The sequence below is a fragment of the Thunnus maccoyii genome, chromosome 16 (genome assembly GCF_910596095.1).
Source record: "Thunnus maccoyii chromosome 16, fThuMac1.1, whole genome shotgun sequence".
Lineage (NCBI taxonomy): Eukaryota > Metazoa > Chordata > Actinopteri > Scombriformes > Scombridae > Thunnus > Thunnus maccoyii.
The window spans coordinates 6,254,529-6,273,051 of NC_056548.1; the positions used below are offsets into that span (position 1 = coordinate 6,254,529).

General features: G+C 38.8%; 2 protein-coding genes across 7 annotated transcripts in view; one reads left to right on the forward strand and one right to left on the reverse strand.

Annotated features, from left to right (window-relative positions):
• The window catches only part of alms1 (ALMS1 centrosome and basal body associated protein), a 62,715-nt gene that overhangs the window by 25,096 nt on the left and 19,096 nt on the right, over window positions 1-18,523 (forward strand). The window lies entirely within an intron of this gene.
• On the reverse strand, window positions 6,565-18,457 carry si:dkey-33c12.4 (uncharacterized protein LOC560112 homolog). The gene is made up of 18 exons (XM_042387998.1): window positions 18,279-18,457; window positions 17,951-18,000; window positions 16,663-16,738; window positions 15,625-15,770; window positions 15,380-15,463; window positions 15,208-15,264; window positions 14,900-15,100; window positions 14,144-14,347; window positions 13,820-13,874; window positions 13,618-13,708; window positions 13,389-13,530; window positions 13,049-13,153; window positions 11,782-11,890; window positions 11,494-11,689; window positions 10,707-10,781; window positions 10,126-10,228; window positions 8,683-8,789; window positions 6,565-7,929 (listed from the first exon to the last, which is right to left on the reverse strand). Exons 1-18 carry the CDS (start codon window positions 18,304-18,306, stop codon window positions 7,794-7,796), a joined length of 1,965 nt encoding a protein of 654 aa, XP_042243932.1. The 5' UTR covers window positions 18,307-18,457; the 3' UTR covers window positions 6,565-7,793.

The following is an 18,523-nucleotide window of genomic DNA, read 5'->3' on the forward strand; positions in this document are numbered from 1 at the left end:
ACTTAGTACTTAGGATCAATTTATTGCTGGTTTTGGTCTTTTCATGGGATTTGTTGACAGTAATTTATGTGTGGTGAGGGCTCACAACACTGATAAAAGCTCCCTTTAAAAGTTCTATGTTATTACTTAAGTAAAAAGTACAATATTTAGAGCCCAAATTAGCTCTTTGTCAGGCACAGACGTACCAATACCTCAATACTCATTTGTTGACAAAGGGGCTGCAACTGACGATTATTTTCATTATCGATTAATATTTTCTCAATTAATCATTTTGTCTGTAAAATGTCAGTAAATATTGAAAAATGGCCATCATAAATTCCCACAGACCAACTTTACATCTCCAAATGTGTTTTTGGTCCGACCGACATTTCAAAATCCAGAGTTTACTATAATGTACAACAAAGAAAAGTATCACATTCTCACATTTAAGAAGCTGGAACCAGCAGTTTTTGGGGGAATTTTTGCTTTAAAAAAAAGGCTAAAATGATTATTTGATTATGGAAATAGTTGATGATTCATTTTCTGTCAATATTTTCCACTCTAGTTGACAATAAGGAAGTACAGAATATCAGCAAACGTATCCTTTAACGATCTTGTCTGTAGGTCTTTTTGTGCTTTCTGACTGAGGAACAAACGATGTCCAAACAAGACCGTTGGGTGACCTGCACACAAACAGGATTCAGATATCCTTGCACATATTCTTGTTTGTAAAAAAAAAAAAAAAAAAAAAGAGAGAGAATTTACTCTGTGCATGCACAAGTGTTTCTGCACCACTGGATGACGACACTGTCAGGACATCTTTGTTTTCTGCTCTCTCCTCCTTTGTAAACAGTACACAACCCAACAAGTGCGAAACAAACCTGAGAAAAGCTTTCATCTCTTGTGTGACATCAGATAACAGGCGGCTGCCCTCACTCATTTCTCATTTCCAACAGACGGGACCCAAATGTCTTCAGCATACTTTGCCATCATTACGATCTCGGGGAGTTTTTTGTTTTTTTTATCAAGGAAGTCAAACAACAGAATGGTCTTGTTTGAGTTAGTCTAAGCTCGCTTTTGTTCTCCTTGAAGAAGGTCAACCAGACCAACAGTATCTCATTTGCCGCTGCTGCCTTTAAGCTCTGAGTTTATCTTCATTCAAATTACTAACAACAAAGCGCTAAGGGCACGTTTTGCTAATAGAACAGGACACATTGATTCTCTTCTTGGCTCATATCTAAAATGTTAATCAATACACAGAGAGCTTGTGGCTTCTCCTTGGAGGAATGTGCAACAATGAGCTGATCAAGAGTCTTCACACAGTGTCCCCAGACGCTGAAGGTTTTTTTTGTTTTTTTTCCCTCTTCTATTGAATGGATGACTGACTGAATGTTCTTTTGGGAAACTACACAGCTGAAGGGTTTTGTTCCAAAATCAGTTTTAAACATGACACCGACACTTACAAAATGACTCATAGCAGAAGTGAAAAGAAACATGGTAGGCCGTAGTTTCAAGATAAGTTTTGCTTCAAAGGAAAATTCCACTCAAAAGAAATCTAAATACCATATAACAGTAAAAAAAACAGAGTTAAAATCTAACCAGTAAAATCATAAACCGGTATTTTGCATCGATATTCAACAGTCAAAATGAGAGTTGCAACTCTTGACACATATTCTAGTCTGTTTCCTGCTACTGTGGGTGAACAACACGAACTCTGTGACTCTTCGTACAATGAATTTCTCCCTTTAACTTGCTCTTAATATACAACCTCTCCTCCTGTATGTTGACTCTAATCTACTGGATGTATAATCTACGGCTGAATGCTGCATTATTAGGTACATTCTCAGAGGAAAAACACATTCTGGGAGACATGAGAAATGACTGAACTGTTGCAGAAGTAAAACAGGTAGTTTTATGTACATCATAAAAGTAAAATTACATCAAATATTGATGACAACTGTGTACTGGGTAAACTTTCCCTGTATATCCTTTTTATGCAAATGCTAACTGAATATTTTAGAGATACTCAATGATAAACTTCTGGTAATGCTTTATTGTTTTTAGAGTGGAAATAATCTTTGAATCTCTCATGAAATTATGTAATAATGCAGTTTGGGTTATCACACTCTCAACTAAATCTTCCAGCAACTGAGCTCATATTGTTCTTTAGAGCTTTACTAAACTCTGGGATAGGAACAACAAAGTCATTAGGATTCCTCCACTGGGGGACCATCAGTGTCAGTACATAATGTCAAAGCCATCCATGCAGTAGTTGGTGAGATATTTCAGTCTGGATCAAGGCGGTGGACTGACCAACACTTCATCAAATACAACTTTTTGACAATTAATTCTTTTCTAATCGACTAGTGAAATATTATGCTTGTTGTTTCAGCTGTAAATATAAACATTTCAACTAGCTCTCCAGGTTTTTTCCGTGACAGTGGGAACCTCGGTGATGAAGTTATCCATCTCGGCGTGTCCCTCTGCCACGGGGGAAGCCGAGATACAGATGGCCTCTTTCTGCTTGTTGCTCCTGAAAATCATCCTTCTTATAATCCGTCCATTAATCACAATCATAAACGGCAGGTGAACAGTAGGCTCCGGTTAATGTGCAACGGTGACAGTTGGACGGTGTAAATGTTTGGCGGGAGAGGCGGAGCTGCGATGTTTACTTCTTAGTGCAGGGGAGGCTTCTGCACAACTGGAGCCAAAATCTTACTGCACACATCACCTAAACTCTTGCAGTGCGGTTTCCAGGACAAAAACAGAAAAAAAAAGCCTTTTTATGGTGTAACTGGGACACGGAGTTACAGTTGAAGAGGGGGGGGGGGTAAACAACAGTGTAAAGGGGGTAGATGTGCCCCTGCATGCAAGCCACCGAGGAACCCGTGGTCCATGTGCACGTCTGAATGATGATTAACTGTAATTACCTAAGCAGTACCTGGCCTGCATGCCAGGAGGCAGCCTAAGATTAATGGGGCTCTGCTGAAAACGGAACAAAAGCTCACATTTCCGAGGTAATGAATCGCTCTGGTACTAAGGCGTCTTCACATGGTGCGCTCAGGCCCCCAGGGAGGTTCATTACAACGGGAGGAATAGATGGATCCTCTGCAGCATTTTCAAACAGGGAAAGCAAGCAGGAGGAAGTCTTAAATCGTCCCAGACATCCTGGTCGCTACTCAGCCTCTATAACCAGAAGAGAGATAAACAGCCTCCTCACTGCTTCTTTAATAGCTGGTAAACATTACGCAGCAAAGCATCTTGTTTGCTTTGTCTCTCGTACAAAAAGGTGTGTTAACAATAAAGCACGGCTCAGTGCAAACTGGTTAAGTAGTGAAGATAAATTCGACCGCGTGACAAGAATCAGCAGTGAATTATATTTCCTTACCCATTCATAAACACCAGTCGTCTTTAATAGAGGACTTTAACGGGGCTGACATGCCACTTTACAATATCTGTATTAAAGGAAGCAGGTTTCATTTGTACAGGAAACACTCAGTTTGGTAAAGCCCGGAGGGTAAAGTTTTATTACAAGTGTCTCCTGTTATAAATCACTGTCCCAGGAATAACCCGCAGATTAATGGTGACATTATTTTGTTGGGTATTGTAGAGGTTAACCTATGGTTTCTGGAAAATGAATGACACTAAACGGAAGACAGCCATTGGGCAACGTGTGAGAGAGGCCCCGGGAGTCCATGTGGGATTTAACATTAAGAGTTCTGCAGGAATGAAGATTGGTGATGTGTGGAAATGGGCATCAATTATTGGAAGTCAAACTCCTTGAGGCAACAATAAGAGGATTTACAGGCTGACATTTTTCATGCCCTTGAACATGTTACCTACAGATATTTATGTCAATAGCGAGATGAAATACAACCTGACTGGAGGTTTTAATGATTGCAGTGCACACAGGCCGGCCCCATATTTCTCCCCCCCCCCATTAAGTCACGTAAATACTTGAAGGAAACACAAGTTGAGGCATGCCCAGCTTTACATCACGGTGTGTACAGAGGTGCCTTGAAAACCCAAAGGCCCTTTTTTGTTTACAAGCCTCTAATCATGTTAATGACACTTTGCTCCCATATTGGCTATTTCTCAATCGATCACAGTGACAGAGACCAAAATAAAGTGACAACTCTCAGGATTTGTGCCTGTGCACGTCTGAAGGAGATGAAAGAGACGCGAGATTCAACCTTTAAACTGCCATTTATCAGGGAAGACAACAAAGAGAGTCAATGCCATTATCCTCCCTGACAACCTGCAGTCTCTGTGTGAACATCACCATGCATATATACACATAAAAACATGCTCACTTGAATCATTTATTCAAATGAAAAACAAACAAGAACATATATTATGGATGCAGACAGTTTTACTGGACATACTTTATGTGCAGGAGACAGAAAGTATAGACCATACCAGTGTTTTTACATGTTTTAATACAATGATTTTAAATCTTAATGTTACTCCTGAAGATTGTTAAAAGCAGCCTGTAACGTTTTAGATGCCTTTCCTTTTCTCCAGGAAACCACTGGAAGAAAAAAAAAAACTACAGTTTTAAGTCTACAAGTTGAGTTTCTTACCACAGTATGAATGGAATCCAATTCACATTAAACCTCTGTAATGACATTTAATATGCATTTGAATATAATTCAACTGAATGGTTGTGAATGGGCTCCATGTCAAACCACTGATACTGTCCTTTGAATGATCCATCAAATCATCTACACATAAAAACGTGTGTATTTGTACAGCAGTGTTGGGAGAATGAGGACATTTTTAATCTTCCGTAGGTCTCGGTTTAAGGCCTACAGCGGGTTATCAGAGATGTGTTCATCAAGGATAGACAAAAGACTTTTCCTCTTCGCCCATTTCTTAGCAATAGATACTCCACAACCAGGAATGACAGTATGAACAAAAGGCTAGACATTAATTTATCTTCCCTATATGATCCCGATGCAAATGAGGAAAATGAAAGCAAGCAATCAATTCCCTAATTGGGTTTGCGCTATTTTAACTTGTTAAGGGGGCCTCTGTCTAGATTAACGGGAAGGTCAATTCCTCATTGTGACAATTACTGTATTCATTTCACAGTGCAACAAAGGAATCCAGCAAAGGGTTGGGAAGAGACGGCAGTTAACCAGACGCTTCCCCATTGTTTGAGTCTGCCATCACAACATCTTGTTGATCTCGCTTAGAAAGACAATAGTTTGAAATAAAGCATGTTATGGGTCTCTTTTCCAAATGTTGGTTATCTTAGCATTTTTATTTGCAAATGAGATCTTCTGGTAGCAACATTTCCCCAAAATGAAAATCTTGATATTATGAAGTTAAGATACCTAACATGTTTTTTTTTTTTTCCAATCTAAGTGTTGCTCCAAAATGTGCACACTGCCATGTTTGAAGTGTCATTCTTTTAAAAAGAGGCCAAGCAAACAGCAGCAGCCCTGCTGGGAGGGTTATGAACTTGGAGCGGAGCCTGCAAGCCGAGCAGCTGCAAAGCCTTAGCGGAGCATTTATTTTAGCTTCCTGAGAAGCAAATCAGTCTGTTGATATACAGCGTGAGTCAGCTACTCCCTCACGTCACATCAATAGTTTATTTACCAGCGGGGAGAAACCATAGAATTAGAATAAAAATTACATTATGTATCCCTCGCTAAAAAGCACCGCATTCAATTACTTCAACTGAAAAACTTCTCTTGAGGGGGTGTGAGGAGGATTTTTCTTTTTGCTGCATAGACATTAAAAAGCAAAGAGTGGGAGAGAAACATGTCATTTGTGCTGGTTAATTTCTGTTACTATGTTTTCTTGTTTTCTTCCTGTTGGGAAAGAGAGAGAGAGAGATCTTTTAAAAGCTCTGCAGCCTTTTAACAAGATGCACTTAATCTTCCTTGTGTTTGCTTTAGTTAAGTAAGGGATTGGCTTTGCTTTGTCCGGACCCAGAGTGGCGGGATGTTGATTCTTGCCGGTGTGTGAACCCTAACCTCTTATCAGTCTTTATCTGCATTTGAACAAGTCTCTAGTAAAGCAAAGCAAAGCGGACCAATAAGATTAAATATAGGTCCATTTTGCAAGTCGGTAATGTATCAACCGCATGTCCCAGCGCTGCCTATGGGTTCAACTAGAGTTCATGGTATTAGTATTACAGCCTTTCATGCTCTCAAATCTCACACAGATCAAAAGGGCTTTGTGAGGTATGCCACCATCAGCCAATTAATGCCCACGAGTACAGCTGCTCTGCCCGTAAAGTCAAGACTAAGCACTTTTCACAGCTAAACGCTTCAACTTTTTTCGTCACTCCAACCTCGTTTTAAGGTAATTATTCAGCTCTTTGGGAAGGTTTTGTAATTCACACCCCAAACATTGCGTAACAGGAGTCACAAAAAGTGACCTTGACTTGCCTTGAGTCAAATAACAAACCTGCAGGGCTTTAGCAAAGAGGGATCTGCACAAATCCTACCCACATTAAGAGCCAGGAGACAGTCAGGTAGATTGAAGTGAGGCATTTTAGGCTTAAAGAACCTTGCTTTAGATAAAATCTCATGGACAATAGTTACTCTTCAGGCATTTAACTTGTACTTTAAAAAAAAAAAAAAAAAAAAAAAAAAAGGCTCACCTAAAGCGAATACAGAGGGCTTCAGTGTCTCATTCAAGGACACTGCAACAGGATACACAGCTGCAACAGGATTAATCTGGTGTTTTGGTGGCGGTACAGCAACAAACCACTGGGCCTCTCATCTTCAAGTCATGGCTTCCTCTGACCTCCGTGCGAGATCTCAAATTACACCGGGATGCACGCTGAGGCTTTAATAATCCCGCTCACAAATCATACTATAGCCTTATTCTGCTCACCATCAGGCTGACTTTATTATTCTTTGTAGTGAGTCATATCCAAGCTCATCTGTAACGCCCCTCCTACACAAAGTCTTTGGTCATGTACTGTTTATATTAATGTTTATGGCATGATGTTGATGAAACAAAGTTGAGGCTTTAATTCCCCCTCTGGGCCTGATAAAACTGATTCCCCAGTGCTACTAAAAGGCACTTATTGTATGACCGTTTGTGTCCAAACATCAATAAACAGATTCTCCAGCAGACCGGACATGGTAAGATTTATAAATATTTACATGACTATTAAACAGAACCATTGCCCCCCCCCCACACCTTTAACATGCCTCATGTTCTTGCAACCTGATCACAGAGCACAGACTCACAAATTAAACATAGCACGTTAAAAGTGCTGGTAGTATAACCAGTCATGAATCACAGCCTTTAAAATAAAAGCACAACAGATTGGGAGCCCTGAAGAAAAAGGCATAAAGATGATGCTGCCACCTAGTGGTGACAGAAAATCAACAGAAAAAAATCTGTTGATTTTAAAACAATGCAATGCAAAAAAATTATAATATAAGTGTTTTAACACAATCTTTAAACAGATCAGATTACAATTAATTACTGACAAAAGCCAAAGGCAAAGAAATGCTCAAAGCTTGATGTACGTTTTTAAGTTACCCACTGTATAAAAAGGCACATTAATTATTAATATGGTAGACTAGTATAATGTCATCTGGTGTGAACTTTGTATTCTTACATGTGGTGGGCCGTCATGGTGCAAACATTTCCAAACATGCAACAGAATGTCAAATCCAAACCGTGTTCTTGTATTTGTAACTGAACAAGAAGCAGAACCAAAACCAAAAGTAGGTGAATGAGAATCCGTCTAATTTGGCACCACCACTGCATCAGATTTCAGAGGAAACATTGCATGCTTGTTATTAAATCTTGGCCTTTTTTTTTTTTTTTTTAAAGTTCCTCTACATGTGATTAGTTCCCAGTCTACTGGTGAATTTTTCCTTGTCAATATTCTTGTGTTCTGGGACGTGTTTGTAGGTGCAGTCCTGCCTTGTGCAGCCTGTGGTCCTCCAGAAAAAGCATTCCTTCTTGAACATGCTGCAACAAAAAGAGATTCAGATTAGAGATTCAGTATTTGAAAGCTACATTTTACTTTGTTTTGTTTTTTTCATTGGCCTGAAATGACAGGGTCACTTTTCACTTCTAAATAATGGTAACAAATAAGCAAAATAACTACTATGGACAGAACACTAGTTTTGTAGAAATGATTAACTACGTTATATTAAGTATGTCATTAATCCCATCATCAATCATCTGCAGGTCCTCAGAGTGCAAAGTTAACAGTCAGTTAAATCCTACACATACAGTACACACCCTCTGTGATTCAGTGTTGTGAAACAACAATAAAATGTGACACAGATAAGTAAAATGTCTTGTGAAATGTTTCCAAAATGTGTTACCAAAGTGAAACACTTACAAGAGGAAAGTTACTCCAAAAAGAGACAGAGGCGTGGTGGCTTTCAGTTCTACTGTAAAACCATCATTAAGAGCTGGTGGAGGTGGCAGGTAAACACCAGTTCATACATACCAGGTGTGCCAGCTGACTGCTCACATGTATTAATTAGGCTGTTGTCCCTGACCGAACCTGTTTATGAAATTCAACAACAACACAGACTAAACACTTAAAGCTCACATTAGCTTTGAGGCCTTTCAACCCAGTGTTGAAGAAAGGTTTGTACCTGCTCCTCATGATGGAAAACCTTCACCATGCATCCCTCCTTCTTGGAGTAACTTTACTCTTGTATGTGCTAAATATTAATGGATGTGAAACACTGAGTAACATGTTCTTACCCGGGGCGGGAAGTGGGTTCGGTGGCAGCTGATTTGGACATACCCAGTCCAGTGGGTATTTTGTTGGGATATCGCACTGACAGAGGAGCTCCCTCTACCACCATTCCCTGAGGAAGAAACAGAAAGTTAACATCTGCACAACGTATTAGCCTTTTTTTTGTCAATTTTTTGCACTCAGTAAACAAAAAGGCACTAATTTGAAACTAACTAAACTAACTCCTGAGCAAACCTGGACCCCTATTCTTTATTCTGGACTCTAGAACAGTCATTAAGACCAGTGGATACTCCACTCACAACACTCACACTGTGTATCTTTGTCAGCTATACAAAGTCACTATTTAGTCATTACAGCTTGAAAAACATTCATTATTTATGCACCGTTTTACACAGCAGTGCACAAAAGCAGTCAGTGTGACCAAACATGTGTTGAAACAGCGGCCAAAGTACAAGAAAAGCTCGACTTTGTACAGTTTTCAGTTACGCCTTGTTAACATACTGCATAGTGAAAAACACGACTGAAGCGAATGATAATATTTATGTCAGACCTGATTCATATGAGTCATATGATGAGGAAAAATAATGGTTGGTCCAGGTTAACAATTGCGATTGTTTTAGAGAGTGAAAAGAGCTGCAGGTCTTCGTCACTGCTTTAATAACACACAAACAAAATAGGTTTCTCACTATTCTCCAACTTCCTGCTCTACTTGGAAAACAATTATGAACGTTGTTGTATCCAGCACCTGTCCCGCTGAGGTTTTGTGGTTGCGACTATGAGTACTCTGACTTATTCGTGAAAAACAACTCAGAGTTTTCTGGTTTATTTCTTTCTCACTTTTCACATCTTACCTTTTTATATTTGTCTGAATTAAATCATTTTGCTTTTGCTGCATGTAATTTTGGCTCCAGCTGAAGATATGTTCAATGTAATGAACACTTTACTGCTGACAGTGACTGGGCAACATATCTTTCAACTAGGTCATACCACTCCCTGAATGGAGATTACTGTTTATAACAAGACGTTAGAGAAGAAAAAAAAAAAAAAAAAAAGTACACACATCCAAAAAACCCCAGCAGGTGCTGAACTAAACACCGTGCTAAAAGTAGAATCTGCACATTTTCTCTTCTGCTCTTTTATCTACTGTTCCTGAGCAATGTTTCCATCAAACAAATGGAAATAGAAGAAATGTTGCATAGCAACAGTAAATTAAAGAACCATTATGGAAGCAGAGAACAGTTTGCATGTTCTACAACAAGATATTACATAACAATAGATTTATTAACACATATATTCTATGTACGTCATGAACCAATCATTTCAGAAATCCAGATGTTTAAGCTTATTCTTAAGTTTCAGCAGCTGTAAGTGGTTCAAGATCCAAACTTCCACTAAACGCCTGAAAATATAAGATGTATGTATGTCATTAAAAGTGAACGGACACATACGTTTATACACTGGATGGCTGTGTCACAGTCTTCTTTTTTGGTGTAGTTCACAAAGGCACATTGGTGTTCCAGCAGCATCTTGATGCTGTAGACCGTCCCGGCTCTGAGAGAGAGAGAGAGAGAACATGAAGCACAGAGCTGAACAAACTGGAGTAAATCTTTAATATCCCTGCAGGGCAGAGAGTCAGTGAGGGCCAATACACACAAAACACCATTTCAACAGCAATAATACATATAGTAGTACTCTCAAGCTACCACGCTAACAGCCTTCTGATGATCAAATCCCAGGAACACAGCATCAGTAGTGTGTGTGTGTGTGTGTGTTTGTTTTATCTTAAATATTTGATGGAATCTAAATCACAAGAAAATCCAGAAACTCGAACTGTTTAATACTTTAGAACTTGATCTTAAAGGCTTTTTCTTTCTGCTTTGCCATTTTATTCTACACACTTTGCTGTTTTTTCATTCTTTCTATCCTTTGTTTACTGGAAAACATCTGATTCTGATGAAGTGCTGAATGTGACAAAACCAAACAAAAACACGCTCAGAGGTGTGAAGGAGATCAAACTGTGTTACTTCACCTGCTGAAGAGCTCATGGAGTGTTGCGTAGGTGACGGCAGGCGCCAAAGATCCAACCCAAATGGGGAAAAGCTCCCTTTATATAAAACAAGGGTTAAAAAAATCAATTAGTCTAAAATTCTGCTCTGATTAGCCCGCCTGCTTAAAACATTTAAAATAAGAGCTGCAACAATTTGTCAATCAATCGATTGACAGAAAATTAACCAGATTTTGATCATTGAATCATCGTTTTAGTATCTTTTTAAGCAAAAATGTTAAAGATTTGCTGGTTTCAGCTTCTCAGACGTGATGATTTGATGCTTTCTTGTGGTACATGATAGTAAATTGGAATATTCTTGGTTTTTGGATTGTTGGTCAGACAAAACAAGACATTTGAAAACATCACCAGCGACTCTGGAAAATTATAACCACAATTTTTTTTGACACTTTATAGACAAAACAATTAATCGAGAAAATAATTGGCAAATTAATCGATAAGGAAAATAATCCTTAGTTGAGATCCTGCACAAACATCCAGTCTGGCTTAATGGCAAAAAGGATAGTCACAATAAATTCAGTAAATGTTTCAGTTGAAGAACATTACAGAGACACAAAAGGTCTGAAAATGTGAAAACATCACCTGCAAACTGATTGGTTGCATGCAAAAAAAACTCCCAGTTTAATATTGAGGTTCGTGTTATTTTCATTTTAGTTTCATCCAGTTAAAAATAGTTTAATTTAAGATTATGTACCACAAAAAACGTTTTGTATTAAAGTGGATGGAACTATTGTCACACAAATGAACTCACGGTTTCACAGAGCTCCTGGACAGAGGGGTCGGCGACAGAGAATTGGATCTGCTTTGTCCAAAACCATCAGACTCTTTGATCTGCTGCGTTCTAGGACGGCTCGGCTGTATTCCACAGACGATCCACTGTCCGTCCTCGTCTTCGTCTTCCCGCTGCACCACCGGCTGTTCCATAGTGTCTCTACTGGCACCGGCGTCTGAAAAGAGCAAACAAACAGTATGAGAGTCCAAACACGAGGACATCACTGAAGCCACTTTCCAATGTTGAGAAACATTTTGTCAGCTTTACCTCTGGGAACTCGACTACTGTCACCGCCGAACAGCGCTTCCACAGCTTCCTCCAGCGTGGCGTGTGTTTTCAAGGCCTCAGAGCTCTGCCCCCAAGAGAAACCCATTTCCTAAAAAGAAAAAACAACCTCAGCTGACATGATACCAACATACAGACATTAAACTGATACACTGACTTGGTTTACAGCCTCTTTTCATGGCAGACATTTTGACTTGTCATAGTAGGAACAGCACAAGTGTTACTAGTAACATTAATGACGGCTCTGTCCCAGTAAACCATGACAGTTACCCCATTTACACCTGGCATTAAACTGTGCATCTGCATCTGAATGTGTTATGGTAAACACACTCAAAACACATTGTGATCAGGATGCAATCGGAACAGCCAGACCATATTTGGAGGAGGTCAGGCTCGTATTGTGACTGGATCTCAGCCAGTGTAAATACAATCCGTACAGCATGACCACATTCATAAGAACATCATCATCTCAGTAAGTTGAAAGGTCAACTAGCTCCGCCTCTTCCTGCTGGCTAAAGCAAGCCCTGCAAAATCTAGAAGTCGCTAGAAGTATCTCCTCATAATAAAGTGATTTAGAGATGAACGACATCCGTTCGTGACAGCGGTTTCCTCGTCCTGGGAGGCGCCGTGTTTGCTGTTAAACCTGTCCGCCAACCACACCCTGCTGATTTGTATATTGAGATCTGATGGCAGCCACATTTTAATACCAGGTGTAAATGCAAAGTCCCATTGATGGGATGTCATTATCAAGATAATGTATCCAGATACAGATCACATGTTAATACCAGGTGTAAATGGGGAACTGGATGAAACCAGTACGCTACTATGACATGTCTAAATGTCGGGTCAGAACCTCGTTATTACAATAATTCTGATATGAAATGAACTCATAAAGCATAAAACACAATCTGAAACTACTGTGTAAATATAAACTCAACAGTAAAAACACGAATCCAATTGCTACAGCTGTGAGTAAACGTTCTGTCTGAAGAAAATTTGGAAGTTAAACAGCTTTCTGGATGCTGATGTTCAAATGTTTACCATATTCTTCTGGAGCCAACAAACAGCAGCAGCTTTCATACCAGCTGTGGATGTCTTTAGGTTTTCTACCCAGTCACTGTGGTGAGTAACTGTCTTTTTTTTTTTTTTTTTCTCTCACCATTCGGCGGTTTCCCCTACTTGTTCTAAAAACACAAGGTTATTTTTTGCCTTGTAAACTGTTGTACTCTTCCTGTTGAGCTCTTCCTACCATGAGGTGCAACGTCTGTGCTCGTTTCAGCTCCTGCGTTGCTTCCAGACTCTTGCTGTCCAGCTTCAGCACCTCCTTATAGACCAGCGAGGCCTCGTAGTATCTCTGAAGAGGATTTTGCCATTAATATTCAACTGTTACATCACATTTAAGTCTTGACTTCAAACAAAAATATATCGTAACAAACTCATAGCTGCATACAGTAAACATAGCAGAGTTTTATGCAGGTTTTACACAATATTAAGTGTGTTTTTCAGATGCAACATTAAGAGAAACTGTACATTAAAAGAAAACATTATGCAGCAGCAGAGTATAAGAAGGATTAACAGCAGTGATTTACCTTGAGCCCGCAGAGAGCTTTCCCTTTCCTAAATAAACCTTTCACCCAGTTCGGCTCCATGGAGAGTGCTAGATCAGCATCCCTGAGAGCGTTTTCATACTGCTGCATCCTTTCATAGCAGAGGGACCGATTTCCAAATAATCTGAAACACAAATAAATCACCGTCATTAACAGTCGGCGCCGCCGGGTGCTTTAACGTACAGTAGGCTCGAGTCCATTTAGTCCTTACTTAAATTCCTTCGGGTTGTATTTAATGGCGTCAGTAAAGCATTTCACAGCCACCCCGTACTGTCCCGAAGCGGCCAAACGATTTCCAATACCTGGAAGGAAGGCCAAACACGTTCGCTTCAGTGCTTTCATATTTTTTTTTTTTTGTTACATCAAAGTCTCCATGAAAAGATGTTGATGGAAATAAAAAAAAAATCATTTACCTGCCAGCTCTCTACTTCTTTTTGCATACTCCTCTGCAGTAGGATCCATTGTTTTCTGTTCAAATCAGTATTACTGTGTTAGTCTAGCATGTCGGGCTCTGCAGGAAACACTGAATTTGCATGTGACTTTCTGTCAAACACCATGTTATGATTAAATCAAGCAGTGACTGTTTGACCAAGCAGACATCACACAGACGTATACAGAGATATTTTTATACAAGAAAATAATTTACATGTGTGATAAAATATCAGGTTTTTATCAAGTATTTCAACCCCGGCATTTATATTTGAATAACAGATGTTAGTATCTTAAAGAAATTCCACCTCTTTAATGGTTTCTTGTTTCTCTTCCTTTTTCTTTTGAACTTCAGGTTGTTTCTCCACAACTTTTGACTTTTCCTCTTCGGGCTGCTGAACCTCTGGTAATTTACTTTTTTCCTTTTTCCTCTCCGTCGCCGGCGTCTGGTTATGCGTCTCCTCAGGCGCCGATTCAGCAGTAGAAGCATATGAATTATTTAAATTCAAATCCTGTTGAGATTAACGAGACAGGAGGCGGTCGTTTAAAGATAATCATCCACAAACTACTCTGAGGAGACTTTCAAGTCATACCCGTAATTACGATGGAAGAACAGGCAGCGTTATGTCGTTCAGCAAAGACTGTGACATGAACAGATGATAATAAGATACGGCCTCATGTCCTCCATTCAAATCCAGCCTGGGACCTTTGTTACATTCTCTCTACTCTCCCACTTTAATAAAAGATATAAAATGTCTCTTTTAGAAAAGACAGCTGCTTCCTGCATCATGTTGTGAAACCAGGACTGTTTATCTGGCATCACCTCAAAATATTTTCCAAATCTATTTATGAAACTTTGCTTTCAGCATAATGGCACATTGTGAAAGTTTGAAGATGACATTCAACCTTGCAAGATTAGGTCACATCCATCAAATGACTCAAGACACAATATCTGTCCTTGGCTAAAAATAATTACACTTTTTTCCTTTAAGTTCCCCTTTCTGTTCAAAGAGTCATGTTGCTTCACAATGCAACACAAACAGAAATATTCATTCCTCACAAACCTTTTGCTCTCCATCTTCTTTTTTATTCATCTTCACAAGACTTTCTTCTTTATTTTTCTCGCTGCTCTCATCAGATCCAGGGACCTCAGTTTCATTTGGAGTTTTACTGGATTCGGGAGATTCAGTTGCTTCTGCGTTACTTTCAATAATAGGGTTTTCTTCTTGATTCTCTGAGGAGTCGGACTTGCCTTGTTCCTCCTCCTGAAATTACAAATAACCATGTTTAAAAAAAAAAAGTCTTGCTGCCTGGATGTTATTTCCAGACTTTTAATTGTAATTCACAGCGAGATGAGTAAAACAAGACTTACAGGTAAAATGTCTTTAACTGCATTCTCCTTTTCTAGCCGCTTTTTCTGTTTTTTACGCTGTTAACAGAAGAAAATGTGTTGTGAGCTGCAGACAAAACACCAACCAGTGGGGTGGGGGGAGTTTCCAATATTGTAATATAATGTAATAATGTAATATAATACCAACACTGACCATTTTCTTACGCTTGTTCTTCTCTGTTTTGTCCTTACGTCGTTCCTCTTCTTCTATCAATTCTTTTGCATGTTTTTCAGCCTCCTGAAAAAGGAATCTGTGTGTTAGACGATGTTCTGTATTGAGGATAAATATACTTCAAAAAATAATTTATCTTATTAAATTTATTTTCCTCAAGTTGCAGACGCCAATCAGAAAGTTACAAAGTTACAAAACAGAAATAACTTCTTTAACTTCATCCTTACCTCATCAGTGAGTTGTCTTATTCGTGGATGTGGTTCTAAAGCCCTGTTAGGAGCCATTGGTGGATAAAACTCATCATCATCATCCTCGTCAGAATAAATTATTTCATTCTCCAGCTCTGCGTCAAGGCCTCTAAAAATATCTAAACCTGCAAGATATGACAAAAAATACAAAAAAAAAAAAGGTTCCATTCATTTACTGTAATTCTCATTCGTTTTATCTTTTCATGATGTTGAAATTCAATAATCTCTACAAACATTTATATTATTATTAGTTGTACGTGTGGCTGTAAACTTTTCTCAATCTGAAAGTGAGTCACATCCCATCCCACATCCTCTTTGCTTCACTCTTCTGATTGTGTTCACTAGAAATGGAGTCAGATCCCAGACTCCACTGCCAAAGACTTTCCACAAACAGAAAGCAGTAAGGCAACATTAAACGAGACGCCATCTTTGTTTGGACTACACTTGAAGAAAGTGATAGCCCTCTAAATCCTCATGTTTGGTTCTCATACATAGTTTCAGATTACCTAACAGAGATATTTTACCACAAAACAAGGATGATCATAACAAGGGAAATGCTAGAAGTGATGAAACATGATGTCACACAGCAGGATGTGCATCTTATGGTTATAGTTTTTATGAGCCACTAAGTGGAAACTTAACAGTCCACACCCAAACATTTCAAAGTCCACTAGAGGGTAAACCTGCTGTGTTTGAGGTGCACAAAATAATTTGAGGACATGATATCTCCTTGTTCAGACTTCCTGTCATCAGCTGCAAACGTAACACGTGTTCACAGAAAAGAAAGGATCATCAGAGGGATTCAGGAACTGACTAAGAAGGCAGTAAATTTGTGTTAATCTGCTACTGGTCTGTCTGACATCCATCATCTCTGAGGAATAAAACAAAATCAACTTTATGTACTTGTGCAGTTAGAGTGAGCACTGGTTAACTAATCTGTCTTGTTTCAAAAGTTTTGAATCCAATAATACTGGGTTGTGCTTTATCTCCAGTACGTCATATCAGAAAACGCCTTACCTAATAATCCATTGGCAAAGACATCCATGAAAGAGCCAGCAGAACTACGTCCGCTTAGTAAATCCACCATTGATTCCTGAAAAAGGAGAAAAGAGTATTTACTAATTAGTGCTATAACATACTGTGTTCCTTCATATATTTACTGTGTGTGGCCGTTACCACAAGAGCTGTGAGATAATATAACGATACTGTAATGTTGAGACTAGATGTCCCCTGAGATTCTGCTTTTGTAATATAGAAACCAAAGCAGAAACAACTCGCCGATTTAACTGACAAATAACTATTTTGATAACTAATCGTTTCATTCCTTTTTCAAGGAAATACAACAAATATTTGCTGATTTTAACTGCTTTTCTAGGTCATATATTATGGTAAATTGAATATCTTTGAGGTTTTAAACGCAAAACAAGGAATTTTAAGGGGTCACCCTGGGGTTCTGTGAAATTGTGATGGGCATTTTTTCCTATTTTTGATATGTTATGGACTAAACAATTAATTACAAAAACAATCTGCAAATATTTCAATGAGGATAATCAACATTAGTAGTTAAAACAACAGTCAGGTGTCCATATGAACGCTGTAATCATTCCTCCTGTTCATGTTGGCTATTTAAAGATCGTCTTCAAATGTGCCAAACTCCACAGTGTGTCCACACAGTCATTTAAAAGTTGATGTGAAGCTTGTATGAGGCTTCAGCAGTCTGAGTTAGTCATATCAAGTGGATATCTGACACATTTACAGTCTTTTTAGCATCACATTCCCTCTTTGTGTTTCCCTGTTGAGCTGCGGTGGAAGTATAGTAACAAAAAGAGGGACTTTTGGAATAAGAAGACTGTAACGTTGAAAGATATCTACTTGATTTGACTCATTTGGATGCTGAAGCTTAATATTAGCTTAATTTAAACTTTTAAATACATTTTTGCAGAGGACTGTGGATTTTGTCCCCCATCACTCATATTGCCAGTGCGTTATGAAGGGATCTGATTATGGCAAGAAAACCTATTTCAATGTTCATTTGGGCTCCTGACTGTTGTTTTAAGACAGATATGAAAAATCGTGAACTCATCTATTAAGGATTGCATTAGAGAAGAGTTTTAAACTAACTTAACTAATGTCAATCAAGCTGACCACTTACCTGGTAACTATGGGAGCTTATGAATAAAGTTACATCACCAAATGTGTTATAAAGCTGCTATCATGTTGCCCGCAGAACATCGGTAACTGGAAAAACTCGTTATGGCACAACCATAACACAGTGTGTGTTTGCCACACATTGAATTATACTCACGTGTGCGCGCATTATTCTCGAGTTTTCTCTGAATCTGACTGGAGCTCCAGCTGAAAGGTAGAAAAATGTGTACTATTAAAAAATGAATGATCAAACACAGGACTTCATCACAAATATCACAGAGTAATGTTCAAAGTCTGTAGTCGAGGTGATTACAGTAACTTCGGACACTAGTGCTGGTCAAACGTCACCACGTTAGCTCCTGTTAGCTACTGAGCTAACTAGCTAAACATTTGCCGAAATAATGCAGGTCAAATTCTCACTACCTGAAACTTAGCAACGAATAAGCTACGTAATGATCAACTGCCATCCACTGCTTCTCTCTTACCTTTCACAAGGTCTCTCTTTTTCGGCATCGTGTTAACTTATTTCCTTCTACTGCTGTCCTTCTGTTGTGTTTGACGTTATGTGCTCCGGTCTTTTTTACAGATAATTTTTACAGTCAAGTGCGACGACTATTTCCTTCTTTCCGCCTTTGAGCTGTGGCTTTTCTTCTTCTACTTCTTCTTTTTTTTTTTTTTTTTTTTTTTTTCCTTGTTCTTCTTCTTTGAGGTTTATTGGCGATTGAATGAA